The 27,625-nt window shown below is 53.5% G+C and overlaps 1 protein-coding gene across 2 annotated transcripts; it reads right to left on the bottom strand.

The window, feature by feature from the left end:
• Positions 1 to 705: 705 nt before the first annotated feature.
• On the bottom strand, positions 706 to 27,625 carry FHL2 (four and a half LIM domains 2). Of its 2 annotated transcripts, none has more exons than XM_031691956.2 (6): positions 27,302 to 27,625; positions 18,006 to 18,187; positions 11,616 to 11,790; positions 5,706 to 5,875; positions 4,799 to 4,985; positions 706 to 3,267 (listed from the first exon to the last, which is right to left on the bottom strand). In XM_031691956.2, the coding sequence occupies exons 2-6, from the start codon at positions 18,159 to 18,161 to the stop codon at positions 3,116 to 3,118; spliced, it is 840 nt and encodes a 279-aa protein (XP_031547816.2). In that variant the 5' UTR covers positions 18,162 to 18,187; positions 27,302 to 27,625; the 3' UTR covers positions 706 to 3,115. The 2 variants fall into 2 exon arrangements, with proteins under 2 accessions (XP_031547816.2, XP_072807323.1); XM_072951222.1 differs by lacking the exon at positions 27,302 to 27,625 and adding an exon at positions 27,017 to 27,181.

The raw sequence follows: 27,625 nt of genomic DNA, 5'->3' as shown, positions 1-27,625 counted from the left end.
ACTAGGATAATTATATTTCTTTGGCTAATAATTAAGCCTTAGGAGGCTGTAAAATACCCGTTAAGGTAAAATTTATTTTCCATAAATTTTATAAAAACACCCTATCGAGCTAATAAGCCTTTGGTTACGTCTATTCCACCTTGCTATTTAATTTTTTTAAGTGAACTTAAAAAAATAAAACCTTTTTTTAAGGTAAGTTTCAGATTCATGGAAAAATTACCAGATGGACGTCCCTTGCTTGTCTGTAACCGCCTCAGGAAGCCCCACAGATGGGTGTTTAAGGGCCATGAAGAGCACAGGTCAAAATTATCCATCATCCAAACAGCAGGGGAAATGCTACTGCGGGTGAGATGCAGTGGAAGCGTCAGGTGGCAGACAACCTCAGAGTTTTCATGTAAATAATCAGGTAAAATCAAGCAAGTTGGCTTGCTATGTTCAGAGAAAAAAGGAAGCTTTTTTTTTTAACATTTTACAAAAAAATTTTTTATTGAAGTACAGATGATTTACAATGTGTTAGTTTCTGGTGCACAGCACAATGATTCAGTTACGCATACATACATTCTTTCTCAACACAAGTTATTACAAGATATTGAATATACTTCCCTGTGCTCTACAGTAGGACCTTGTCGTTTGTCTATTTTATACAAAATACTTTGTATGTGCTAATCTCAAACTCCTAATTTACCCTTCCTCCCCTCTTTGGCAACTGTAAGTTTTTTTCTATGTCTGTGAGTCTGTTTCTGTTTTGTAAATAAGTTCATTTGTATCATTTTTTTTTCAGATTCTACATACAAGTGACATAATATGATATTTGTCTGACTTACATCACTTAGTGCAATCAACTCCAGGTCCATCCATATTGCTGCACATGGCATTATTTCATTCTAAAAAAGACAAGCTTTCAAATGACTGTTCAGTATAGGCAACTATAAAAAGTGTAACACATTTTAAGTTTTTTTTATTTTTATGAAGATATCACAAAATACTATAAAGCTTAAAAAGTCTTCTGCAGCTCAGTGACTTTACATTTATATGACTATATATTCATATATATATATATATAAAACAACTCCCCAAGTCAAGATACAGAGAAAAGTTGGCAAACTTCCCATAAAGGGCCAGATGGTAAAAGTTTTAGGGCTTGTGGGTCACGCCGTGCGTAAATGAGTGGGCGTGGCTGTGTTCCAATATAACCATTGTTAAAAACTCAGGCGGCGGGCAGGATTTAGCCCATGGGCCACAGTGTGCTAACCACACACAGAACATTTCCAGCAACCCAGAAGGTTCCCTCAGGTCCCTTCCCAGCCGGGGGGTAACCACAGTTCTGGCTTCCATCTCCATTGCTTAGTTTTACCCACCGACATTCATCTTGTGCACTTTTATGGGTGTTTTATTTCACAACTTAATTAAAGAGTTGCTTAATGACAAGGACTATCATAGAACTGTGTTACTTTAGAGCCAGCCAGAAATACCGTGTGCTGTGATGATCCCACGATCCCACCTGCAGACGCCTGGGGAGACGTGGGGAGAGGCAGGGGCACGTTCCGTGGGTGGTTGGACCTGGGGGGGTGTGACAGCCTGAACCTCAGCTCACTTCTCTCAAGATTTCTCCTTCTCTCTTTGGCTTTCCCCATTTTGACTGTGATGTGTCTGGGTGTGGATCTCTTTGCATTTTTCCTACTTTGAATTTGTCCTGCTTCTTGGATGCGTGTTCTTAGATAAATGTTTTTCATCAAATTGGGGGAAGTTCCCAGCCCTTAATTCTTAAAATATTTCTTCTGTCCCTTTTCTCTCTCCTCTGCTGGGACTCCCATTAGGCATATGTTGGTACACTTAGTGATGTCCCACATTCCTCTGAGGCTCTGTTCATTTTCCTTCCTTTTTCTCTGTTTCTCAATTTCATAGTCTTTATTGATCTGTCTTCACTCATTTTTTTCCTTCTCTCAACTCAAATCTACCATTGACCTCTCTGGTGAATATTTTCATCCCATTGTAGTTTTTGACTCCAGAATTTCCACTTGATTCTTTTTTGTCATGTTTATCGCCTTATCGGTTAGTCTCTGTCTGATGAGCCATTGTTCTCACCCATGTCCCTTCAACTCTACATGTGGTTTCCTCTAGTTATCTGAACACGTGTATAACACACGTTCAGCAGTGTTTGTTGGGTGGATCTGTGCGCCCAGTAAGCCCACTGCTCTCGGCCGAGGATCTGGTATGGCCTGGAGAATGCTTTCAAGTCTGTGCACATCCCACTCTGATTAAGCCTGCGCCCACAGCCTCCTGGACCCCAGGGATAAGTGGGGTCCCAGGAGGGCTCTTCTCGGCTCTTTCCTCAGTTCTCTGTGTTAGACTTTGGACTGGTCTGCCATTTTGATTTCGCTGTTAGCATCATGGAGCCACTAGCCCTCTCTTAACTGCTTGCCTCTAAGATCTTCATTGTTTTTGACAACCCTCTCAGGGACAGATCTTTTGGTACCAAATAAAGTCAGTGGCCTCAGGCAGAGCTGCTAGTTCACAGCCAGGGAGGTGCTGACGCCTCCTTTTAAGTAACAGTTGTGATGCAAACTCAGTTAACAGGGACCCAGCTCATTTACCTGCAATAACGTGTTGTTTACATTTAGACCCCTAATATTTCATCATTTCATACACCGTGCCTGACAAAAGATTTTGTTCTGATAACTTTATTATAAGCCATGTAATCTTGCTTTTGGACCTGTAGGACTGGAAGTCACACCACTGTAAATACCAACTCTTCGTTACCTTCCATAGCTTGGAAACGTTCAAGTTCATGGTACGTTAACTGCGCTTAAAAATCAAATACACGGTGAAAGAAAGATATGTTTGTAAAGAAATCATTCAAAAGGGTTTGGACACTTGGATTTGCCTTACTTGATTACAAAGACTGAAAACCATCTTCCCACCCCAGGTTACACGGGGTCTCCGCCTTCCCTGGGATTGACCGAGCACGGGGGTTGATTAAAGGGTTTACACAAATGTGAGCATCGCTGAGAAGCAGAGAGGAGAGTCTCAAGGTGGCCGGTGGAACCGGGACATGGCATGGCCAGGGGGAGGGGGGGTCCGTCTCTCACAGCACAGGCAGTGACCGCCGGGGACCTCAGATGTCCTTCCCGCAGTCCGGGCACAGGATGTCGTCCCTCTCCGTGAGGAAGCCCCGGCCCACCAGCGACAGGGAGCACTTCTTGCAGTTGAAGCAGTCGTTGTGCCACTGCCGCTCCTCAAAGGAGATGTACTTGGTGCCACCTAGCCCTGCCAACCGAGGACCAGACAGACAGGGGTGGACAGAGGAGGGAGGAGGGCGGTTAGAGCCAGGGGACTGGGAGGAGAAAGGGGCTCAGGCTGGACCCATTTCAAGGGCTGGCTTGTATAACACGGACAGTATGAGCTTCCACTGACCTGGTGCCGGGGCTCCACTTTTTTGTTATTGTTTTTTAGTGGAGGGACTGGGGATTGGATCCAGTACCTCATGCATGCTAAGCACATGCTCTACCACTGAGCCACACCCTCCCCCTGATGACTACTTCTTATCAAATATCTAAGGTATGTAAACAGCCTACTGCAGTACCGTGGGAGTGTCCTGCCACCAAGCCCCCAAAATAAAACGGAATCAAATACACAGAGTTATCTTTAATGAAACATGGATAACGAATTCCAATGACAAGTTCTTTCTGGAGGTAACGGTCCAGCCTACCACGTTAGGAGCAGGCTAACCACACTGCCTACTCCATTCATCAAGGTTTAGGGTCTCAGACTAGCACGTGACGTCACTGACTCCCCCAACAGTTCTTCCTTTTGTCAGTTCATTACTTGGGCTGACATCTGGCATTAAATCTGTTCACAAGGGGGAGGTCTCTGAGCTCATCCTCTGGGCTAGAGAGAGAGAGGGCCGGGCGGGCACCCAGGCCTCCAAGGCAAGTTCTCTTCAACCCTTAACCCTCTGCCACTGCTGGGGCTGCGCTAGCAAAGCTCCCCCTCCTTCCCTGAACACCTTCGATACTAAAACGCTGACTCCCCTCACCAATCCTAGACTCGCAAGGACCAGGAGACACCCTCGGGTCACACAGCCCAGGCTCTGGCTCCAAGGCAGAACCAAACCAGTAATTCAGGCCTGAGAGTCTCAAAGTTTTCTGCACAGTTGAATCACCTAGGAAGCTTTTAAAAATTCTAACACACAGATCACAGCCCAAAGCAATTAGATCATAGCCCAGGCAGCAGACAGGTCTAAAACTCCCCAGGTGTTTTGAATGTGAGCATTTCCAGGGCTGGAGTCTGGCCAGTCCGCTGCTCTCCACACTGAATTTTCAGCACAAGCTGTAGTTCAACCAGACTGGGGCCCTCACTCCGCCCAACCCTTGGGGGATGCAAAGGAACTACCCAGCGTGGGACCCCCTCCCTCCTAGAGCCGGACCTCAGGGGGAAAGTCTCTGTAAGATGCCGGGGAGCATCTTCCAGAGCCCCGCACAGCTGCTGAGCCTGGACATGCCGGTTCCCTGGGCCAAAGGGTCATCACAGACTCACAGCCTCCAGCCTGGGAGAGAATCCGACCGAAAGCAGAAATCAGCCTCTTGAGGACAGACCGCAGGGTTTGCAGGGACCAGGTGAGTGAGAGGGGAAGTTGTGACCTGCGGAAGTACTCCGGGTGTGACAAGGGGGAAAGCTGGCTGTTCCCAGCCTCGGTCGGGGGCCCTGAGAGTCAAAATCCATCAACAGACTCACAGCTAAAACCTCACCCCCGGGTCGACCTGCAAGGGCCCGTGGCACTGGGCGGGCGGACACTCACCGCTGATGGGGTTAGCGCACCCGGCACACTTCTTGGCGTACAGGTCGCAGAAGCAGCCCAGGCAGTAGGCGAACTCGTCCCGGGAAGTGAAGCGCTGGCCGGACAGCGGCTTCTTGCAGGCGGCGCACACGAAGCACTCCTTGTGCCAGGGCTGCTCGCGGTAGGTGACGCCCCCGCTGGTGATGGGCTGGGGGGCAAAGGGGGACGGTCAGTGGCCACAGTGGCCCCTCCTCACCTGGGCGGTCGCCTCTGGAGGATGAAGGTCCTGCTCATGTTCAAAGCCCCTGAGAAACTGCGGCCACCCTTCTGCGCCCCTTCCCCAATCTCCCCCGGCCTCTGATGGGACGTGGTGTCAGGACTCAGACGTCTGCTGGGTGTTGGGGCAGCACTGCCTCCTTGCTGGCCGGAGGGTGAGGGGTGGGGAGACTGCAGCTCAGAGACTGGGATCTGATCCTTCCCCTGCCAAGGGACGAAGGGATGAGGTGCAGATAAATGCACGCAGAGGAGGGGGACTCAGGAGCAACAGAATTCTAAACAGTAAAGAAAAGTGGAGCTGAGAGAGGAGACCAGGGAGAAAGCCTGGAGGAAAATCAGCAGCACGGCGCCCTGGGAAAGGTGTGCGCGGCAGGGCACCCCAGGCGCAGCTCAGGAGGTGCAGGGGACACAGCCCGGCCGGGTCCCTACAGTGACCCAGCGAGTCCTGCAGCTGCAGGGCCCAGAAGGTATGAGGGAGGGGACACTCTGGAGGGCGCGATGGGGACAGGTAGGCAGGAGGGAGATGCCTTCCCCGCCATCCCCGCCCCGGAGTTGGACCTTTCCTTTCTTTAACCCAACGGCCCCCTGGCAGTCGACTGGACGGATGGACGGCAGACAGACGTGCGAGGCCCGGGGAGGACGAGACACCCACCTTCTGGCACTGGACACACTGTAGGGCGTGCTGCTCCTCGTAGCAGGGCACGCAGAAGTTCTGGCCGTCCTTGGGGATGAAGCTCTTGGTTCCGATGGGCAGCTGGCAGCCGTGGCAGACGAAGCAGGTCTCGTGCCAGCTGCTGCCCCTGTACTCCATCTTGCGGGTGCCTGGCCGAGTTGGGGGAAGAGAGAGGCGTTAACCACTGGCGGGAGGCGGGGAGAACCTGTGGGAGCTCAGAGCGCTCCTGGGTGCTCCTCTCTGTGGGAATCATCCCTGTTCTGTGCGGGGCGGGGACTGGTCCTCGTGGGGCCCTGCCACACACCAGCTCCTGGGACTGCATCTGAACTTCCGCGGTATTTATTTGTTGGCCAGGGTGATCTCGGACATTAAATGAGGAAATATTTGTCTCTCCCTCAGCACTGCAAAATTACAAGGAGGCATCTGGCAGAGATGGTACTAATCCTGTGGAGCGTGAATTTGGAGCGCAGGGACCTGTGGATAAACACCCATCTGGTTCTCAGCGGGAGGGAAATGGGGGGTATACCTGAACCCAGAGTCTCACGCCTGCTTTAGCGTCACTCGCCTGACGCAGCCAACTGTGTGGACCATGCTGAGATGTGGACCCAGCTGGGCACTTGTGACAGACTGCTCAGCCTACTGAGCCCCAAATATTACCTGGCTCCTTACGGGAAAGTGTGGCCACCCCCTGGGCACACTTAAGGGACGGGTTACAGCAGGAGGGGCACAGAAGTCAGACTCAGCTCAGATCAGGGAGCGAGGGGGATGAGACCAGAAGCAGGGCTGAGGCCAGGTTGGCCTCGTGCTGGGACAGCTCAGGATGCATAGCACAGGCATCTGTACGCTAGTCTTCAGCGCCAAGACCGCGACTGAAAGGTAGAAACGACAGGCCAATGGCTGCATTTCCGCTGGTTGGAAGGCTGGTGAGGTGACGTCCGTCTCTCCAGGGTCATGACATGGTTGTTTCAGCAGATGTCACTTTGGGGTCACTTTGCCAGCTTCACGGATTTGCTGTTGCCAGTCACCACCTCCCACCGAGTATACAGAACACTCAGGGTATGTGTGCAGGTGCTGGGGGTGCGTCGGGGCGTTGGGGGGGCACACAGTGATCTTCAAAACTATGGAATTCAATCATGGGGCGATGAATCCTGAAAATGAGATAAACTTACACTGGGCAATTCAATTTCAAGTAAAACCGGTGGAAGGATTTTGATATAAATCCTAGAGTGATTTTCCTTGGTCTCCGGGGCTTGGTTCTCCCAGGCACACCTTGGTCAGTTGCTCTTTTAACCTCCGACCCCTCTGATCACGCAGCCCAGAAACCGAAGGATTTGTCAGCGAATACAGGACGATCGTGATTGTCACTAAAACCCCAAGCCAGATCACGTAAGTGCCTTCTGCATGTCCTAGATGACAGTCTTCTGTCGACCGCAGCGCTCAGGGATCGGTTCCGTCCTGGGGAGGGCGTGGGGCGCACACCTGAGGCGCCGTAGACCATGAGGTCATTGCGCAGCGTGGCCAGCAGGGGGCGGCAAAGCTCCTCCTTCTAACGACCTGCGGCTTCGGAGCCTCCCAGGAGTCCGCCTCCTGGAGTAAGGGGTGTCTTCTGATGTAGAGAAGCAAGTGAGGAGCCAGAAGCCCGGTGCAGGGCTGGTGGCAGCTGAGCCTGCTGGGGGCAGCGGGGCACCTGCGCGCAGGGCTCAGTGTCCGTAGGCGAGGACGGCGCGCGATGATGTGGGGGTGTGCGCGGCGGGCCAGCTGTCCCCTCCGTACCTGCGCCTGGGCCTCATCTAAACGCATCGCGCCAACGGTCAGCACTGCTTTCCACTCGGTTTGGTTGCAGCACCTTCGAAAATCAAACCAAGGAAGGAAGCTAGTGCTCTGGTCTAGCCTTTGTTCCTTTTTTGGTTTTAAAAAAGCATCTCGTGCTTGCATGCTTTTCCTTCTTCGTCGTCATCTTCTGCACACACCAGGCCTTCTCCTGACACCCTGCCTCTGGTCCACTCCCCTGGCCAGAAGTGCCCTCTCCTGACTCTCCACCCCGGGGTTGAAATCAGCTCATCCTCCGATGTGATCTCCCAAGGGCCCCGTTCCTGGCTGCGGGCTCTGAGCTCTGACTCCCTCCCAGCAGGTCCCAGCCAGGCTTCTCCACCGTTTGTACCTAAAAATCCCAAAGGCAGAGACCTTGCGACGCACATCCCTGGGGTGGAGGCCCGGTGTTGCCAGAATCAAGAAACATCTTGGAAATCTCAAGGATTTTAGGAAAATTTCACGTTCTACTCTAAGATATATTTGTCTTCGTCAAAAATGCCAGTTAACATTTTTCTTCCCAAACTGGGATTTCCAGACTGTTGGCCTGGGAAGCTGTACCTGTCCCCACACGCGGGGCCCACCACCCGGGGGCTGCGGTCAGTCTCCCCGCAGGCGCTGGTGCTGCAGAGGGGGGGCCCTGTCTGGCCCGACCGTCCACACCTGACAGCGTGTGTGGTTGAGCTGACTCTCCCCAAACGTTACCTCAAGAGGTTACCCCCTGGACCATCCGGTCATCTAAAGGGGCTCCCTGGGGCTCCTCGCTCAGTGACAGCGTCCAGGACTGATGTCTGCTGAACTGTGGGGCTGCAGCACCCAGCCACCATTTCCCAGACTCACAGACAACAGAGAGCAGGACTTCCTCGGCACAGGGACCTGGCAGCTGGAGACCCCTGCCTGCAGCCCGCCCAGCACCCTGCCCTCACTGTTGTCCCCCCACAAGGAGCCTCGTGCCCCAGTGTGTCTCAGCCCGTGACCTCACCGTGCCCCTGGCCGCTCCTGGCTCCAGGTCTGCCGTCTGCAGGCCACCCCATTCTAGGACACTATGCAGGTGGGAAGTTCACAGGTCCAGGAAACATGCCTGTTTCCACATAGTGGTCTCCTCGCCAGAAAGATGAGAGAAGGCAGTCCTCAAGACCCTCCCCAGTGATGACCCCCCCGCCCCAGGCCGACTTACTTTGAGTCCAAAAAGGTCCAGCAAACGAGACATCACGGGTTTCTCCCAATCTGTGTGCCTGTAGGACCACCTCCCCTCGGGGGTCCGAATTACCATCCTCTGCTTTGGTCCTGTGGCTGATGGCTCCACTGCGGTAGGGATGTGGGGCGACCTGGTTTGTTTCCCCGACGTCTCCTTCACTTGGCTCCACCCCTGCACCCCCACTTCTCCAGGAAAAGTGAGAAACACACGAGTTTTTCTTCCTGGCTTTCCTGTTTTGAGACTCTGATGCTTCACTGGTTCCTGATCCAGAGGGAGGAAGAGGCCCACATCTCAGAAGTTGGTCTGACAGTGACTCATGGAAATGACTTTGCCATCTCAGTCCAGGGCTGCTCAAGACTTGCCACACTTAGCACTGCCGTCCGCACCCCACCTGGGAGCCGTTGAGACCCATCCGGGAAGTCTCAGCCCTCGGCCCTCCGCCTGCCACCTTCAAAACCCCTGCTGTCACCGGCGGGCACTGAGGCCTGGTCCAGAGGCCCCTGGCTCAGAGCTGGAGCTGCGGGTTGGCTATTTAAACTTGTGGTTCTTCACCGGTGAGGTGAGTCAGGCAAACCTCAAGGTCATTTGGCTCCACACTGTTGATGCTTTTACAGTTTCCTGTTGTGGGTCTGAGCCCCGTTCTCCTCACAAGTGCCCGGGCTGGGCTCTCCTCGTGCAGGGCTTGTCACCAGACGCACAGCCACCCCCTTGGAGCCTCAGCGCTTCCCCTGCAGGTGTGCCATCCACCAGTGCCTGGGGCTCTAGTGGGCCTTGAGGCCTGGTCCTCAGCCCACTACCCCACCACCAGGAAGGATCCCGAGAAGCAAAGGGGGCAGGACCCCACACAGAGGGCAGGACACAGCTCAGGAGCGAACCAGCCACCCCGGAGGGGGGACACGGAGGGCTGGGGGGAGCAGGACCAGAGCCCGCCTGCGCTGCAGACGGGAAGTCCGTGTGCTGGGAGGCCGGTGGGAGAGAGGCTTGAAGTCACCAATAGAACTTTCCTGGGCTCTTCTCATGAAAAGCTGGAAAGATTTCATTTGTTTTTCAATTAATTTTGCGGTTCCTGTCCTGCCAGGACTGCCGGCCAGTCCAGCACTGTGTGGCTTTAGTTCTCACCATGCTGTGGCCACATCTGGCCCCCCGTTTCGAACACGCTCTGCATTAACCTGACTCTGGAAGAGACCTTCCCGCCTGGTCTCCAGCCCCGTCTTCCCCACACGCCCAGCAGCCCGCGAGACCTCGTCTGGGTTTTTCAGTGTGGCTGTTACTTTTCCGATGTATTAACCAGAGCAACGTCGTAGTGATAAGAAACCACTTACTGAAGGCCTAATGATCTCCCTGCCTTTGTAAAAATTATTATTTCTCATTTAATATATCTTCCTAAAATAACACTTCCCACGTGTCTGTCCAGTATCTCTTCCCTGCCAAAAACAAAGCAAACCAAAAATAAAATAAAACTCCGGAGCTTGGCAGTCAGTCTTCCACTGACGAGTCAGGAGTCTGCCTCTAAATTAGCCCTGAAGCCTCGCTCCTTCTCGGTGTGACCCAGCCCCTGCGTGCGGTGTGGGGACTCAGTGAGGTACCCCAGCTTCTAGAAACTGACGGTCCCTCTATTGAAGTCAAAAATTCAAAACTCTCACCTGAAGTCCCTCCTGCACACCTTGTCAGTGCCTTCACAAATACAGAGAATTTTAAAAATCGTTTTTAAGGGGCATTTCTTTGTATCCAGCTCCGTTCACCAACATAGTGAAATGAACTCCTTTAAAAGTACATTTGAAAACTTGATGTATTTGACATTCCTTTTAAGCACCTCAATAAAAAACCGGACCTCCGGTTCTTAAGGAATTGTTGCTGGAGTGAATTAAACTTATAAACACGATGAATCATGACATATCGTAACTGTCAAAACAGTTGACAGAGAAAGAAAATTCCAGTGTAAAACCACAAGCCTAGATCGCTTATTCAATAGCACACTTTCAGTCAGAATCGTAAGGTTAATTTACTCTTTAGACCAATGTTTTTTAAACTTCACTCATACTTTTATCAGATTATTTAACATAATATTATTGCTCTGGGTTGGATCCGCTATAAAATGTGCATCCTTAATTCTAAACCTCCCTGGGATTAAAGGAAGTGTATCTACCAGAGAAGTTGCCTTGAGGTTGGACACCTTCCCTGCGCAGCTGCGTCAAGCTTCCTGAGAGCTGGGGGCCCGGCCTGTGCCCCCCACCCCCTGGCCAGCCTGAGCCTAACTCAGGGTCTACAGCCCCAGAGACTGTCAGTGGTTTTAGGTGGCTCTCCAGTGGGGATGCCAGACTAAAGAGGCCCCAGATCAGACAGACACTAAAAAATGAGCTGAAATTCTGATTTACCTGGAAATCCTGAATTTTATTTGCTAAATCTGGCAAGTCCAAGGTCCGGGCACCCCTCACTGGTCACGCAGAGGACGTCCCTGACCCTGTGTGGCCAGTGAGCATCCAGGGTCCAAATCTTAGGTTCTTCTCATTGGTTACCCTTCTTGCCCTCACTCTGTGTCTAACAGGGTTTATTTTTTAAATCCCACCTAGTATTTTTGTCCACTCTGTTTTTTAAAATAAAACACTCCTCTCTCAAACCAACAAACTAAGGACCCCCCCCCGAAAAAAGCAGCCCCATCCTCCCCATCAGCAGACACGTCCCCATCCTTGGCACCCGCCCCGGCTGTGGCCAAGTCTTCAGGAACAGAGCCTGCAGCAGGGCAGAGGGCCCGCTGGGTCTCCGGCTCACTGCTCCCCAGCGCCCAGCCCAGCGCCTGCTCGCAGGAATTCCAGGAGTAGGGATCACACGGTGGTGCGGGGGGCGGGGCGGCCGCGGTCCCCACCTGGCGTGATGGTCCCCACCTGGCATGATGGCCTTCTTGCACTCCTGGCACCTGGACGAGTACTCCTGTGAGTAGCAGTCCGTGCAGAGCAGCTGGTCCTCCCTGGCGGCGAACGGCTTGTCCACGAGGGAGCCCCTGCAGCGCGAGCAGTGGAAGCAGGCCTCGTGCCAGTGTCGGTCCTTGTAGGACAGGTCCTGCGGCCCAGAGCACAAGAGACGGTGAGGGGGACCAGACCTGCCGCCCGCCCGCCCTCCCCGCCGTGCGCTTTCCCTGTGTGCATGTCTGTGTATGAGAGAGATGCTTCTGAAAAACAAGTGGTTTTCCCTCAGGGATGGTCTGTAAGACAGGGAAACAGCACATGGAACTCATCAGCACGTGTCCAGCACACAGACCCCAGGAGCCCTGTGACCTCGAGGAAGCTCAGCAAACCCAGCCGACCCGGCAGGGTGGCCGTGACCCCCGGGTGAGACACCAGCTGCAGGAACGAGCCTCAGGATGGGGCCCTGGTCCGCCTGGTGGGAAGCGGGTCCAGACGGACATCCACTAGGTGCCACCAGCTGAACACTGACCTGTAGGGGCAGTGAGCTAGGCAGAGGAAGCAGAGGCCTTGGCGGGGGGCAGGGGGCTGAGCCTGTGCAAGGGAGGGGGGCCAAGACCAAGGCCAGGGGGCAAGAGTTCCCGTCGGGCCAGACCAGGAGGCCCGCTGTCCGCAGGGAGGGCAAGTGCATCCTGGAGGCCGTGGAGGGAGGACGGACCTTAAACGGAGACAAGGGGACAGGGCATGGGAGGAGGGAGGAGAGGGCAGATGGAAGATGACACAGAAGCCCCTGCAGGGACGGGGACGGGGACATGGGAACAGGCACCAGATGGCGGACGAACTGAGGAGACGGAGTCCACGCCTCTTAGCGCAGGGTGAACCCAGGAGAGGAAATCACGCTGGCTCGATGCCACCGTGGGTCCCACCTGAGGAGTAACAGGAAATCTCGCTCTTGTCTTTTTAAAGGGCAGTTTCTGTGTGGGCGAGGGCACAGCTCAGGGGTAGAGTGTGTGCTGAGCACCCATGAGGTCCTGGGTTCAGTCTCCAGTACATCCATTAATATAAATAAATAAATAAAATAAAAAACAAAAACAAATTTTTAACGAAAATTTCAAAATAAGGGCAGTTTGAAAGTGCCGGTGTGGAAGCGTACTCACTATTTACCCCAGCTCTGTCTTGGACAGGGTTACTGATCTACTGCTCTTTGTCCTCCCAGCTCTGACCTGCGACAGTCACCCATCTGTGGCCGAGGCAGAAACAGCACTGCGGGCCCCCGCGTGGTCTCCCGGGCCGGCTTCCGGCTCCCAGGTGGCCTGAGCACCCGCTGCTCCCGCAGACGGTGGGGAGAACACCCTCTGCACCCCCGGGCACCCCTGGTCCCGAAACCGACCCCGGAGCTGGCGCGATGCCCGGGGCGGGCTCTGAGAGCACACGTCCTGGACCGGATGAGAGAGCCCCCAACCCAGCTCATCCCGGAATCCAAGCTGGAACACCAGTTCTCGCCCTGACACATCGTGTGTGTGTGTGTGTATGTTCCCAGGGCCTCAACCCAAACCACAGTTACCTGAGCCAGTGATCTGCTGGCAACTCAACTCAGTTCAGGGAATTTAAAAAAAAAATACGAACCACAAACACGGAAACACTGGGGACACTGTGGAGGGTGAGTGTCTGTGAGAAGCCTGCTTCGTTAAGTGTCTGGGAGCGGAACTCTGGCCGAGCACAGAACCTTCTCAGCGCAGGACTGAGGATCCCAGCCCTGCCCAGGGCCGCTGGTTGCTGTCCTCCCCAGATGTCAGCTCAGTTGAGTCACCAGCCACCCCTTTCCTTCAGGGCAGTGTCTCCATCCCTGGGGCTCACAGCTCCGAGCAGATTTCCAATTCTGGGTTTTAATACCACACTAGTCTCATCTGGCTTAATTCTGTTATGTGCGAGTCCACCATGTGGTCCCCAAAGCCCCCATTTAGATGCTGGAGGCACAACGTTGGGAAGTATAGACTTGCTGACTTACTTTAAGAACTTTGAAATGTCCTAGAAATATCCTGGTTTTAAGGTTCTCTAGAGAGACAGTGAAGGGGAGAGGGAGAAAGAAAAAAATCTTCTGACGTGTCCCAGAAAAAATACCAAGGCAGATCATGTGCACAGAAATGTCATAAATCGCAGGAAAATGTTGATAAACAATGCAAGCCGAGGCCCAAGCACTTCCTTTCTGATTTGATAGTTTTCCGGCTCAGAAACGCTCCTAATATGGGAAGGCTCCTGCTTTGCCCCAAAAGTGCCCTTGGGGAGACTCGGCTGAGCTGCGGGTGACTTGGTGGCCTGGAGGGACCCAGGGCCCTCCTCCAGTTAACGATGGCAGTTCCGGGCAGCGGGGTCACTCATCCCCGTCTACATCCTGTCCCTCCTGGGCCGGGAGAAGTTCAATTCCCAAACCAAACATTCCTCAAATCCACGAGATTCCACCCCATACATGGATTCGCCATGTCATTGCGCTCAGCCCTTTGCGAAGATGTCCTTCACTTTAAGACCATCAGGGTGTCATGTTTCCAAATGCACCTACTTCCAGATCCTCCAAGATCAACACTGGCAGAAGCAGCAGCAATCACTCCACGCGGCCCCCTTGACGGTGAGCCGTTTAATTCCCACGCAGTCCCGTGAGGTCGGCAGACCCAGTTCTCAGATGTGGGGACTGAAGCCTGTAGGTGGCGTGACTCACCTACATCTCACCGCCGGTTGAGGGTGGGCCCAGGCTGCCCAGCTGAGCCCTACCTGAGCGGGCATGGTGTCACCGCTGAAGGCTGTCCGCCTTTGTGTCCTGCCTGCAGGTGACCCCGTGGTTTTCATGCACTGGGTTTTTCCTGTATTGCCCACTTGGTCAGCTTTGTTGTAGGATCTGAGGATCCTGCTTTATTCAATTCCCTTCAGAAAAGATTTTTCCACTTACAGGAGTTTGTCTAAATAAATATGTGTATTTTCAGGGCTCGTTACAAACTCTGTGGACAAATTACACGGAGGCGCTAAAAAGGTGATTCACTCATTAAACACTTAAAAATCACCTGAACAAATAAAGAAGGGCCGAGCTGGCGTGCTGGACTCTGAGAACGTGTTGGGAACAGCAGCTCTTCCCAGAAGGGCCCAGGAAGGCCAGCGGGAGAGGCCTGTGTCCTGCTTGAGGGAAGGACAACCAGGTTTTCCAATCCGTCCTATGTCTCCTAAACCAGCCTTGGCTGGGAGCCTCTAAAACGGTGACAAGGCCACCCGGACTTAACCTGGGCGTGTGGACACCTTCGTCTATTTCAGGGTCTCCCAGCTGCTTTCTGCCCAAAGACCAGCAAACCCTTCTGTCTTCCTTCCAAACGTTGGCTGAGAGACTTACTGATCACAGACTCGATGTTTCCCACTTAATTCCTAGGAGGCTGGAGGAGCGGCAGACACCAACAGAGCGGCTTTTCTGGGCACAGTCCTCCCCGTCCCACGGGGCCCGGGAGACAGCAGGAGGCAGATGCCTCTTACCCACAGCACTGACCACTGATCAGACCCGTGTCTGACCTGAGAGCCCGGGCCAGGGTCCCCGAGGCTGTGGGGACTGTCAGGACCCACCGCACTGCCTCTCCGCCTCCTGACTCCGTAACCCTGGAAAGACCTCCCGCCACTCGAACCTTAGTCGCTGCTCCATAGAATGGGATGGAAGGGGCTCCTCCCCGGAGGACGTCACCTGGCGTCTGGGTCGTGCGGTTAGGGCATCTTCACGGGCCTAGGACACAGCCATCGCCAGTGTGCAGCAGCATTTATAGCTACGCTTGGAGCCAAGCCTGAACACTAGGTTAGGACCTGCAGCTGGTCCTTTGTCCGTTACTACCTCTTCCTCCTTGGAGCCCTCTCCGGACACATGGGTGGGTGGCTTTGGTGGCCCATCTGACTTCACAGCCCTGCCCACAGAGACGCAGAAGACCCAAAGTCTGTGCCAGGCACACGGCTCAGCGTTTGCTAAAGGCCCTGATCCGTGGATGCCGGGACCACCTCTGAGCACTGGCCCAGCCTGTCTTCTCTTTACTTTCTTGGCTTTTTGAAGCCCAGGACTTAGGTAGACCCATCCCCCAAAACGTCTATAATTGGGCTAATAATATATTTCACTAGTATCCACAGGGATCTAAGAAAAATTTCAGGAACAGCAGAAGGACAGAGAATCATGACATTTTGTTTGTATGACCTGTCGTCAACTAGTCCACTGGCCAGAAACATGAGTGACTTCTATCGCCAGAGATTACAGCATCTCCTTGGAGAAACTAAACAGAATTACAGCACGGAACGGAGAGTCTGCATAAAAATGAGACTTCAACATAGGTGAGCTGACCACGGGAGCAGGTCCTGAACTCCCGCCAGCACCCACAGAATCAGCCTGGTCCCCACAGGCTTGCTGGGATGTTAACTGACACACACACATCCTTCAGGGAGAGACCCGCATGGGGCGGGGGCGCCCCTGCCCTTCTCAGACAAGAGAGGGGCCCCGGACCCGCCAGCTCACTCGCTCTTCCAGGCCTCGGATTCACTTTCCGAAACAGGCACGACTGTCCTGCCGTGGCTTCCTGAAAGCCAAGAAAACCGTTCCAGATATTCAAAAGCCCCAGAGGGCAGGCTCTAACTTCAAGTTCACATCTTTTTTCCTTCAAAAATGGAGAAAAAAACCCATGGAAACCCCACAGACAGTGAACCGTTACCCGGGTTGAAAAGTTCAGCGTGATTAATGCCCGGCTGTGCAGGAGTCTTGTTGATTTTGGCCCCGTTTGGGGGCTTCTTGTTTATTTGCCCATAAAACATGTGCTGGAGGAAAACTCGTTTGAAGGGTCTTTACACGAAACCACGTGGAAGAAATGATCGGTGACTTCGGTTTTGCCTTTCCATTAGCCCCCAGCCGAGGATGACGACCTCCACATGTCCAAATGTCTCCCTTAACCCTGAGCTGTTCTTTGTCAGAACGGTATCTAAACCTCTCGCCAACTGATGCCTTTTGCAAGTAAAACTTTAATAAAATAACTTTTTTTTCCTGCCTCTTGGTTCTTCCTTGAAGTGGACTTTTTTTTTTTTGATGTTCCTCCAATGAAAAGTGGTAAATAGAGAGGGTGACGCGTGGAGAGGCATGGGGAGGGGGCCTGCTGCGGAAAGCAGGAGGCAGCAAAAGAGGAGGGGGCTGGAGTTCATGACACCATCAGCCACTCGTTCGAGAGCCGAGCCCTTTGTATCTACACACCCTGAGAACCCTACGAAGCCGGGTCCCGTGTTGTAGCTCCGTTTTATAAACATGCAGCTGGGCACAGAGGGGTCAAGCCATCGGCCCAAGATCACACAGCCAGGGAGATACACAGGCAGACTGAGACGGGGCAGTTGGGTGTCTGAGCTCTGAAGTATGGCCCAGGGGATGAGTGCAGAGGGACTAACCACACGTTGGGCAGGGCTGGAGGTCAGAAGGTGGGCACCTTTCAAATGAGCAAGATTAGCCTTTTTTTTCTTTTTTAAATGGAGGTACCGGGGATTGAACCCAGGACCTCGCGCATGCTAAGCACGTGCTCTACCACTGGGCTCTACCCTCCCCACTAGACCAGCTCCTTGTGGTTGTCCAAATCTCTGGATGTCTTACAGCCGACACGGGACGACCTGGGTCCCATTCCATGACACGTGGCTGCAGCTTGGGCTCAAGCGGCAGCCTCACACCCCCTTCATCTCTGCTTGGAGCCAAGGCTTCCTTCCTCACAGGATGGAAATTATCGCTTGACTGTCCTAGACACCAAGCAGAAACTGATGGTGTGGCCAGCTGCTGACTGCCTGTCCTCAGAGGGATGGGAGGAAAGACAGAGACAGAGGGGACAGGCCTTGGACTAGTCAGAACCGCCCCACGGCAGACCTGGACCCCACTCTGCCCACAGCCACAAATTCTGATTCTCCCACCAAGAGGAAAAGAGCCCCTATCGCTCCATGAGACCATCGGCCTGGGGGCTGCGCCGGGTGCCTCGTGCACAGTCACTCTGCAAATATTTACCGCACAGCTCCTGCCGGGTGAGTCAGCCCGGGAGCGGGAGCCCTGCCCTCGGGAAGCGCGGGACTGGGCGGCAGGTGGCTGCTGAGATTAGGACCCCGATCCTGGGACTATGAGAAGCGGACTGAGGACGCTCAGCACCCACATCCGGGGAAAGCCCTAACCAAGGGCAGCGAACTGGGATGGGCAGAGACCAAGCCAGCGGGGAGGGGGCGGGGAACGGCCCACTGCAGGCTCCCAGCCCAGCAGCCGGGGGTGTCCACAGGTGATGGGGACCGGGACTCAAGCACAGACCACGCAGGGAAGCACATGGTTCTTGGGGAGCCCGGTGGGGGGAAAGGTACCTTGCAGTCGCAGCCAATCAGCTTCCCGCACTCCTCACACGTGCTGGCGAAGAGGTCCTCGAAGCAGGCCACGCAGTAGGGCTGCTCCTCCCTCAGGACGTACTTCCTGCCGAAGAGGGAGCCCTCACAGTGGTAGCAGTCGAAGCGTTCAGTCATCTTGGCGCCACCGGCTTCTCAGCCACCTGCCGGGACAGAGAGAAAGGACCAGCTCCAGGCGAGCAATTAACACTCACCCAGGAAACAGTTGTAATTTTCAATGACCCTTTTCAAAAACTTAGTTGGGGGTAGTTTTGCGTTTAAGGGCATTCTACTCCTTTAAAAACCCCAATCCCTGGTGATTGTCAGAAAGTCATCTCGGTTCTGTACACAAGGCGGAGTTCGCATCACAGCCCTCAGCCCGTGGGGGCACCTGCCTGCTTCGAACAGGGGACGTAACCTCCCAGCTTCCACTCTCACGCGTTCCCCAGAATAGCAAGGCAACATGTTCGTGTCTGTAAAAAGACTTTCCGTGAGCTTTCTGTCGGTTACGACTCATGAATTCGATTAAGAAACTGCAGAGGCCCCGGAAGGGGGATGTCGGAGCTGCTTAATCGAGGCCAAAGGACCATTGTCATCTAGACGCCAGCCTCCCTGGGAGGCACACCCGCCTGGCACGAGGAGAGATTCCCCAGGGCCTCGTTCCTCCCTGATGATGAGATCGTCCATCCTTCCTCCGCCCAGGTATCCAGAGAGCAGGATAAAGGGAAAGGCTGCCTTCCAGGAACCAGGATTAGCCCAACGGGAAGAGCAGTGACTGTGGTCACCCATCTCTCCAGGCAACACCTCGCGCTGCATTTTTCCAGGATGAGTGTGGGCTGTGTTTGAGCAGGTGTGAGCAGGGCCAGAGGGAGACCGGAGGTTCCCCTCCCCTCTCCTCCTGTGCCGTCCCCACATGTCAGAACTGCCCCAGGAAGAAGTCCGCCCTGGGAAGACTAGGTGTGGGGGATGCGCCTCCCGGCCATGAGAAACACAGTCCACCTTCTGGAGAAATGTCTTCTCGGCTGGCAATATTCAATTTGCTCAAAGTGAAAAGTTCTATACACTGAAATCTGTAGACAGGCTGCCTCTGTAACTCTGAGCAGTGTTTCACAAACTCCAATTAAACTTGATTCCACTTTCAGTCATTTCCACCCACTTAAGAGTGAAATTCCTCAGTGATTCCCTGTGAAGCAAATAAAATATTGCTGCCTGGTTTAGGAGGACAGCGATTGAGTGTTTATTCATGTTGTACTCTTGTGTACACAAGGCCCTGACAACTGTAAGCAAAGAAATGAACAACTTTCAAGCATCCATACGTGGCTGCTTCTTTGTTTACAGGACGATTGTTTTCCGGTAAGTATTAAACATGCAGCTGGGCACGCGTGGCAAGACCCGTCCTTCTCAATCGCTCTGCCTGGAGTGAAGGAAAACACTGTCTGGACAGTCCTGCGATAACATCGCAAGACGAGGCTCTCGAGTGTTTGAATTATTGTTCTGAAACCCAACATATAAACATCCCTTATCCTAAGACCAAATCAGATCACAGAGGCAGAAGATTCAATGCTTTCCTGTCATTAATTCCTCTGTTATCGCCCTTGAAAGTGGCTACCGTTGAGTTCACCCCGATGGAGCGATGCCCTTCCAACATGCAGATTTTTCCAGTAAAGCTGCCATTTCCCTGTGGAACCAGAGGCTTCCTGCCTATTCGGGTCCCACAGATTTAAGAAAAATGAGGATTTGAAATAAGAACAAGGAAAGGAGAGAGGACCATCGCCATACGATTTTAAAAGCTGGAAACAACTCAGCATTTGATCTATGATTGTCTACCTCATTTTACGGATGGAAAAATGAGAGACCAGAAATATTAATGAAAACGGAAGATTCCCAGACGCGTTTCCAAACAGCCAGCTCACTTAGGAAAAACAAGCCCTGGATCTAAATGGAAAAGTGGTTCCTGGTGGGTTCGGACAAGCACAGGGCAGGCTGGGGAGAGGAAAGGCACCCAGGCTGCACCCGCCACCCCCACAGAGCACCTTCCGCTGTTCTCGAGAAAGGACCGGGGTGAGCTGTTCTCCGAGGTGATGCCTTACGGTGCTCGTGTACCTGGCGGGTGCTTGCTGCCTCCTCCAATTCCGCAGAACCGGAGCAGCAGTCATCTAAGAGAGTGAGAACAGGCAGGGCTCGGCCGGCCAAAGCAGGACCGAGGCAGCCCCCAGACAGCGCCCTCATCACCGACACCGACTCCTGGCAGGACCAGCAGAGCTGCGACCTGCCTGGAGGGTCCGATGCTCCCATTTCTGCAGCATCAGTTCTGATGCCGGTGAACCTCCCTCCCACCTCGTTTCTTATCTTCTCCAAGAAGTCACGGCAGTTGTAGGGATTAGGTGAGCACTTCTGCCTAACCCAGCAGGTGGGGGTGAGAGTGGAAGCAGAGCACACAGACACGACCTGAGCGGATTTCCAGAGACTTGCAAGAAACACAAGCCTGGAGAGTCAGAATAAGAAGCCCGAGGCTAATGAGGAAACGAAGCGGCTCCCTTCTACCGCAAAGGGCTTAAGACCAATTCTTCTTTCATCAAATGCTACCAAATAGAAAATTCTTTTACAAAACCATGTATTTAAAGATATACTATCACTCTTAAACCTCTTTCTAATAGGAAAAATTTAGCCACAGCCTTGCATCAGACGCCCCCAATAAGTCCATTTTTAATCTTAAAAAATGCCTGATTATTCATTTACTCAAGAAGCATCTGTTGAGCGGGAACTGTTATGTAAAATGCTGGAGGCACAAAGATGAGTGAGATCCAACCCCACCCCCCCCCCCAGGCAGGACTGCAGTCTAGTAAGAACAGATACACAGTGCATATCAAGCAGGCATTGGGCTCCACGCTCGGGGCAGGGATGGGAGCCTCACATGGCATCTCAGGGAGCCAGAGGAGGAGCTCAGGCTGCCTGGGGAGGTGTCATCAGTGCCGGGGAGGGTCCTCCAGGTAATGCTGTGGCAGAGAGCAGAGGCCCGGAGACGGGAAACGGTGGGGAAAGCAGACACCCCAGGAAGACGGGAGGGACCGCGGCCACTCCAAGAGCAAAGGTGAAGCTGAAAAGACAGAGGCCAAGGAAAGGCAGGCCCGTGGCCGTGAGGTAGACATGGATGAGTCCTGCGGGCAGTGAGTTGTGCATGATACAGTCCGCAGTGACGGAGATTTACCACGAGACAGCCTGGCCTCGTTACGTGGGGCTAGGGGAGACAAAACCAGGAGGCAATGACTCTGAAAATGTTTTCAGGGTGTCCAAGGCCATTTCTGAATCACGTCTTCAAATAAAAACAGGACACCTTGGTTCTGTAAGGATTTTTTTTTTTTACCTAATTGTGCACAGTGTGCCTCCCCTTTCGGACCCTCCGGACCCCTCCTGACGGGTTACAGGTCAGCTCTGCCCATCACCTGGTGCAGACGCTGACAGCGCTCTGGAGCTGCAGGCAAGGAGACACGTGGACTGAACCCAAACCCTGGCGTCTGGGAGTTGTGACCCTTCGCCCAGCTCAGAACAACCAGGGTATGTGAATGTGGGTGATTTTCATCTTGGGAGATTTAAGACCTGTCAAACAAATGGAACAAACGAACGGGAGGAATAAAGGAAGTAGAGAGGGAGGAGAAGGTAGCTGGTGGCTGATGGAGAGGTAGGCGTTGAAAGCCAGGAATTGCATGCATTTTTGTTTTTTTTAAACCGGAAACATTTCTCGGGAATTGAGGGAGGACGGAGCTCCAGGCCTTTGGCTTGCCCTTGCTGAACAGGAGGCCAGTGAAGCCACGCGGAGTCTCGGTGAAGCATCCTTCTCAATGCTCCCTTTTTTCAACCACCTGCTCGAACCCCCAATGTCACTTTCCTCCCCGCCTCCTCGAAACCCAAGCCTTTTTCCCCATCAGCGAGCCTTTAGGAAACTCCCCGGAAAGTCGAGCCCTCAAGAGAAATCTGCAAAAATCCCCAAAGCCTGTCCCCCCCCCCCGCCCCGGGAAGCAGCCTCGGTCAGTCAATCCCCGAAAAAGCCACCCCCATCTTTCAGTGCCACCCACTTACCTCTTATCAACAACCAGAGCTTTTTAGAGAAAGTGGCCTGTGGCATGTGGGCTCTTTCACAGAATGTATTTGAAAATGCAGTGTTTTCAGGACCACAGGACACTGTGACCACCTGCGCACCCCCATCCCCAGACCATCAGTGCTGCAAAAGTGGGCCCCAGGATTCCTGCGGCCTCACCAGGTGACGGATTCTTATAAATACCCAGAGAATGACTGAATGAGCGAGTAGACGGACAGCAGTGAATGCAAACATCTCAGAGCACAAACACACGGCGGCTTCCAGAGTGGAAAGAGCAAGGTTTTAGGTGAACAGCCCACTTTGCACAGCAAACCCAAAGTGTACCCAGGTCTGGCGTCCGAGGCCATTACAGTTTCTAAGGCAACAGATCCGAGCTCCAGTCTCTCCCCTCTGCCTCTGGCCTCTTCTCCCCTTCCAGATAAACTGCTGCTTCCACAGCGGGTAGAATTTTTCTGACTGTGTTTGGATCTGAACCCATGTGGACCCATAGCAGAGTCCAGGATGAGGTCTGGTCAGGTTGAGGACCACGAGCCAGCCAGAGACACCCCCAGCATCTCTGCATGGACCTGCTCACACTCAACTCAGGCTCCAGGTACCAGTGAGGCTGGCGTGTCCTGCATGGACCCGACAGCCAGGGAATCAGGGATGCGCCATCCAAAGGCAGGGCCTCTCGCACCCGGAAGGGAAACCAAGGGAACACTCTGAACCCGTTTGTTTTTCTGTGGACAGAAGGGTCAAAACGCAGACCAGCTCATACCAATGCTCTTTCCTTTAGTCCAGCTGAACTGCTTCTTTTAAATAAAAATTTTGGTGAAAGGGGGCAGGGCGCCAGCTCAGGGGATGTGCTATTTTAAGAAATATGATCATGTACTTAGAATCCATTTGAAATCAATCTGGGGGTCGTTGTTAAGAATGACAATGCCCCCTGCCATATGTTCACGGGCGGATTTAATGAGCCTTTACTGAGTGTACAGGCAGAGGATCGATTATAATTTGATATATAAACCGGTGACTTTCAAAAACTTTCAGGAAGCCTGATTTGTCTATGATCGTTTTAGAAAATGTTTTATATGAGAGACAATGGTTGAAGGTGAAGTGCTGTCTCTGGAATTATCTTTTGGATACTGAATAATGAAAAGACAGGGGAATGGCAAATGTTAGATTTCCAACCTTAAGACCATAAAATAAGAGGAGTGAGACTTGTTTTGATGTCCAGTAGACTTTTAAATCCAGTCAACAAAAATGTATTAAGTAAGCTCTATTTTCAGGCCCCGGGAAACTGAGATAAAACACAGTCTCTCAAGGAGTTTAGTCTAGTTCTGCCTCTGAAGAATTTAAATCAGCTTTAAGATACTATCTTGTAATTTGATCTCAAAACGTGTTACTTCCGTCTATGCAGGACGAGCCTAATTACGCAGGCGAGAGCGGGGGATGGCCTCAGGTCCACACTCACACGGATGTGGTGGGGTGGGGGACCCCACCCTCTCTCTTCTGCCTCCCTAGGAACGTGTGTTCCAGTTACTCTTGCTCTGTTTCCACAGGGACAAAAGGAAAAGCCCTCACTATACTTCATCCGTCTCCTCCCATCCTCCCATCTCCAAAAGGTGGCTCACTCTTTGCTCTTGTCTGCCGCCTTCCATCTGCCCTGACCCCTACTTCCACCAAAGACCAGCCCCACCCTATCCTCAAAATCCTGTTCCCCGCGGTGTTTCTCTAGCGCAACCATCAGGAACCCGTCACGACAGGTGTGCACATCTCCTGCCGCTCCCTTCACTGACCTGCTAATTAGGTCCAAAAGTTGTACCATCAAACACAGACAGAACTGTTTTCTTGAAACCAAAATATGTACAAACTTCAAGGGTGCCCTCTGACACTGGCTTCATTTACCCATAAAGACAGGGCAGCCGCTGCTCTGATTGGCACAAACATCACCTGCCTCTCTTAGTACCACACACCTAAAGGAGATGTTTAGGTCACAGACTGAATCAGGGCAGGACAGGTGTGGGCTACAGAGGACGAGGAGGGTGACACGTGATGTCCAAGTTCAGAGGAGCCCATGAGAACTGGAAGAGTGATGGAGAGACCAGGGGCTGCCCCAAACCTGTCCTCAGAGATCGGAGAGGGCCCCCAGATTTACAGTGAAAGGACAGGAGGGACCACCAGGAGCAAAGGAGCAATGGAAACTTCAAAAAGCAAGACGGGGAGGCGGTGGGGAGGAGTCTGAAGCAAAATTACTGGGGAGCCGTAGTAGTCAGGCTTCTTCAGAGAAACAGAATGAGTAAGATATATATATCTTATTATATATTATATATATAATAAGATATAATCTGTATAATAAGAAGAGGTTTACTATCAGGAATTGGCTCATATCTGAGATCTGGACTCTGGAAGCCCAAGAGAGCTACCCTGTGGTTCGAGTCTGAGTCTCAGGGCCTGAGCACTGGGGGCCAGCACTGGAAGTTCTACTCCAGAAGCTGACAGGCTCAAGACCCAAGATGCGCTGGTGTTTCTGTCTGCGTCCGGAGCTGGGAAAGGACATGTCCCAGCTCCACAGTCAGGGAGGCGGAATTCCCGCCTCTCAGCCCTTTGATTTCACTCAGGTCTTCAGTGGACGCTGGGAAGGGGGACTCGGTCTACGGATTAAAATGCTCATCACACCCAGAAGCACCTTCACAGACACACCCAGAGATAACATCTGTGTCTTGGCACCTTGGAGCCCAGTGGGGTTGACACAAAATTAACCATCACAGGGGCTCACATCGAAAGCCACCATTCAGGAAAAGAAGGGCCGTTCATGTGACTCACCCTGAGATCTCAGTGCCAGCTTGGTCTCCAGAAGACCGGGCTCTCGGCCACTAGAGAAGGGACCGTGCATCTGATTCAAGGTGGTCATTTTCAGGAAGTGGCCTCTCAGCCTAAACGCACGTGACAAATGTGGCTCTGATAAAACTCGCATAATAAACCACACAGGAAGTATCCTATGTCCCTGTTCGCCGGAGCTCAGAGAACTTGGTATCTCAGGGTGCTGAGTCAGAGCAGCTCACCTACCCGGCCCCATCGCTGATAACGCACCCTCAGTGCAGGAAAGGCAGAGGACCCAGGCCTCCTGAGCCCAGTCTGACTTTTTAAAATAACCTGCTGAGCCCTTTTGTCTACAGCTCAGATTCCTTTCAGCACTGGAAGCTTTTTAACCAGAATCTTGGGTGAAAGTAGGCAGCAAAAGGCCTCACTAAAATGTTCAGTTGAGGACCCCCCCCCCACAGCTTAATGGTTAGAACTCAGGCTCTCGAGTTAGTCTGTCTGGGGCCAGATATCGGGGCCAACATTCATAGGCCGGGAAACCTTGAGAAAAGCTTCTTTGATCTCTCTGTGTGGCAGTTTATCTATAAAAACAAGGCTCATACCAGATCTGCATCCCCAGCTTGTGATGTGCAGTCTTCACAGCGACCCTGCCAGGAAGCCAGCATCCCTACCTGTACTCTCCGGCAGTACAAACTGAGGCACCACAAGATGAGGTGACTTGGCCAAGACTGCACGGCTCGTGGCTGAGGGACATGGACGTGAGTCCAGCCCAAGCACGCTGGCTGGCAGGTCACGCCTGCCTCCAGGAGCGTAGGGAAACAAGGCAGCCATCTCGGTGCCTGGAAGTGCCTGGCCAGTCAGAAACCAACGTAGCCCTGATGAATACACAGCTGTGCAGAAGCGTGGGAAACATGCCACGGTGATAAACACTGTGGAAACCCAATTCTATACATTAGTTGATAATTCTGAAAAATTCAGGGTGAAAAACACTATGAAAAAATATATATAAATGCACAATGAAATGTCCTTCACTGTTTGGTTTCATGTGAGTTTCACTGTCAGAATTCCTGTACTTCCAGACTTGCCTCAAGTGTGTTTAAGTCTAAATCACTTCAGGAGACCAAACCTCCTCACTCTAACATATTATTACAAAGCTCACATAAGCAGGGTGAGCGCCAAAGTGAGGAGAAGTATTGGACACTGTGTCCTGATCGGGTTCTCTGGATTAGAAGCCCCAGTGGTGATTTACTGCCTTCCCAGTGCCTGCTGCAGCATCTCATTTAACCGGGTTATTCAGACTAGTGGGAATGGAAACCCAGATGGGGATCTGAAAGTAAATAGAACTGATTTTCATTTAAAGCCTAAACATTAACTCTTTCTGCGATTTCAAATATGCTATCACACGAGTGCAAAAGTGCAATTTAAGATGTGCACTTTTTTTTTGTTTAAAATACCCCCCCCTTTTTATCACGGTGGCTCAATTTTTTAATTTCCCTAGCGGTCCACGCCTGAGGCTACCGCAAGCTCACTCCTTTCTACTGCGGGGAAATGCCTGGGCGCCCACTGCGACCCGCGGCCAGTGCACGGGGACCGCTGGCCTGGACCCTCCTCTCCAGATGCCTATCAGACGTCTCTCCAGGATGGGGCGAGGGGAGGGGGCGGAGTCCCTCCCACCTAAGGTACCCCTGTGGTGCAGCTCCCCTCTCCTGGGTCCTCCTACAGCTCTGCTTCCCTGGCCCCAGGTGTCCCCCCCACCCACTGCCGGACTCCCTTTCCCACTCCCACCCCCCAAAGCCTGGCTCCCCCACTTCAGTCTAACCCACTGCCAGACTCCCCTCTCCTGGGTGTCCCCCTCACTGCACAGCTTCTCAGGTTCCGCACAGCCTGCTTCCCTGTCCCCTGGTCCCCCACCTCCAGGCTCCCCGGCCCCCTGGTCCCCCCACCCCCAGGCTCCCCGGCCCCTGTTCTCTCCCCTTCCTCCCTCCCCAGTCCCCGGAGGCCCCTGCCCCTCGCTCCCCTGTCCCCGAGCTCCCCCTCCCCGGCTCCGCTGTCCGGGCCTGGGCGGCGGGTCCCAGCCGGGCTGGAGCGCACTCACCGCGCGGCTCTCTCTCGGACGGACGGCGGCAGCGGCGGCGGGCGGCCCGCAGGGACAGGCGCGCCCCGCCCCGGAGAACCCCGCGTGTCATTTGACCAAATAAGGAGACGCTCGCTCCAGGCGCGGGCGGGCGCCCGGGGCTCCGGTCGGCGCTGGGACCCCGGCCCGGCCTTTGTCTGCCGCGGGCGTTCCCTGCGTCCCCGCGGCTTCCTGGGCGCGGGTCCGGGGCTCCGCGGGTCGGGTCGGCCGGACGTGCGGGCGCGGCGGGGGAGGGAGGCCACTTACCGGGTCTGCGGGAGCGGGTTGTGCGCCCGGGGTGGGTGTGCGCGGGGCGTTTCCGCGGACCCTCCCTGCAGCCCTCGGCCCAAGTGAACCGGCAGATGCAGGAAGAATGGGTAAGGCCAGGTCTTTGTCCCGCTGCGGAGGGGACAGAGAAGGTCCAGCCCCCCGCACTCCAGGCCAGAGGGCTCTCTGGGCGTTCTGCTGTCCCCTCCAGGGCGGGAGAACCCAGCTGAGGCGGAGAAAGCGCCTCCCACACGCAGAGCTCAGGCCCCGAGCCCCGAGCCCTGCCTGGTGGATGAGGGCACCGCCCGGCCGGGCTCGCGGCTG

Source organism: Vicugna pacos, chromosome 28 (assembly GCF_048564905.1).
Source record: "Vicugna pacos chromosome 28, VicPac4, whole genome shotgun sequence".
NCBI lineage: Eukaryota > Metazoa > Chordata > Mammalia > Artiodactyla > Camelidae > Vicugna > Vicugna pacos.
The sequence above is the reverse complement of the archived record's forward strand: the minus strand, read 5'-3'. Positions and strand labels throughout refer to the sequence as shown.

What these genes read in the sequence shown, in the direction of transcription:
- FHL2 (XM_031691956.2), bottom strand. Translation starts at nt 18,161, where the DNA reads ATGACTGAACGCTTCGACTGCTACCACTGTGAGGGCTCCCTCTTCGGC. An exon ending in TGATTGGCTGCGACTGCAAG is followed by an intron (nt 11,791 to 18,005) that starts GTACCTTTCCCC and finishes TCTGGGCCGCAG; the next exon opens with GACCTGTCCTACAAGGACCG. An exon ending in CAAGAAGGCCATCATGCCAG is followed by an intron (nt 5,876 to 11,615) that starts GTGGGGACCATC and finishes CAACTCGGCCAG; the next exon opens with GCACCCGCAAGATGGAGTAC.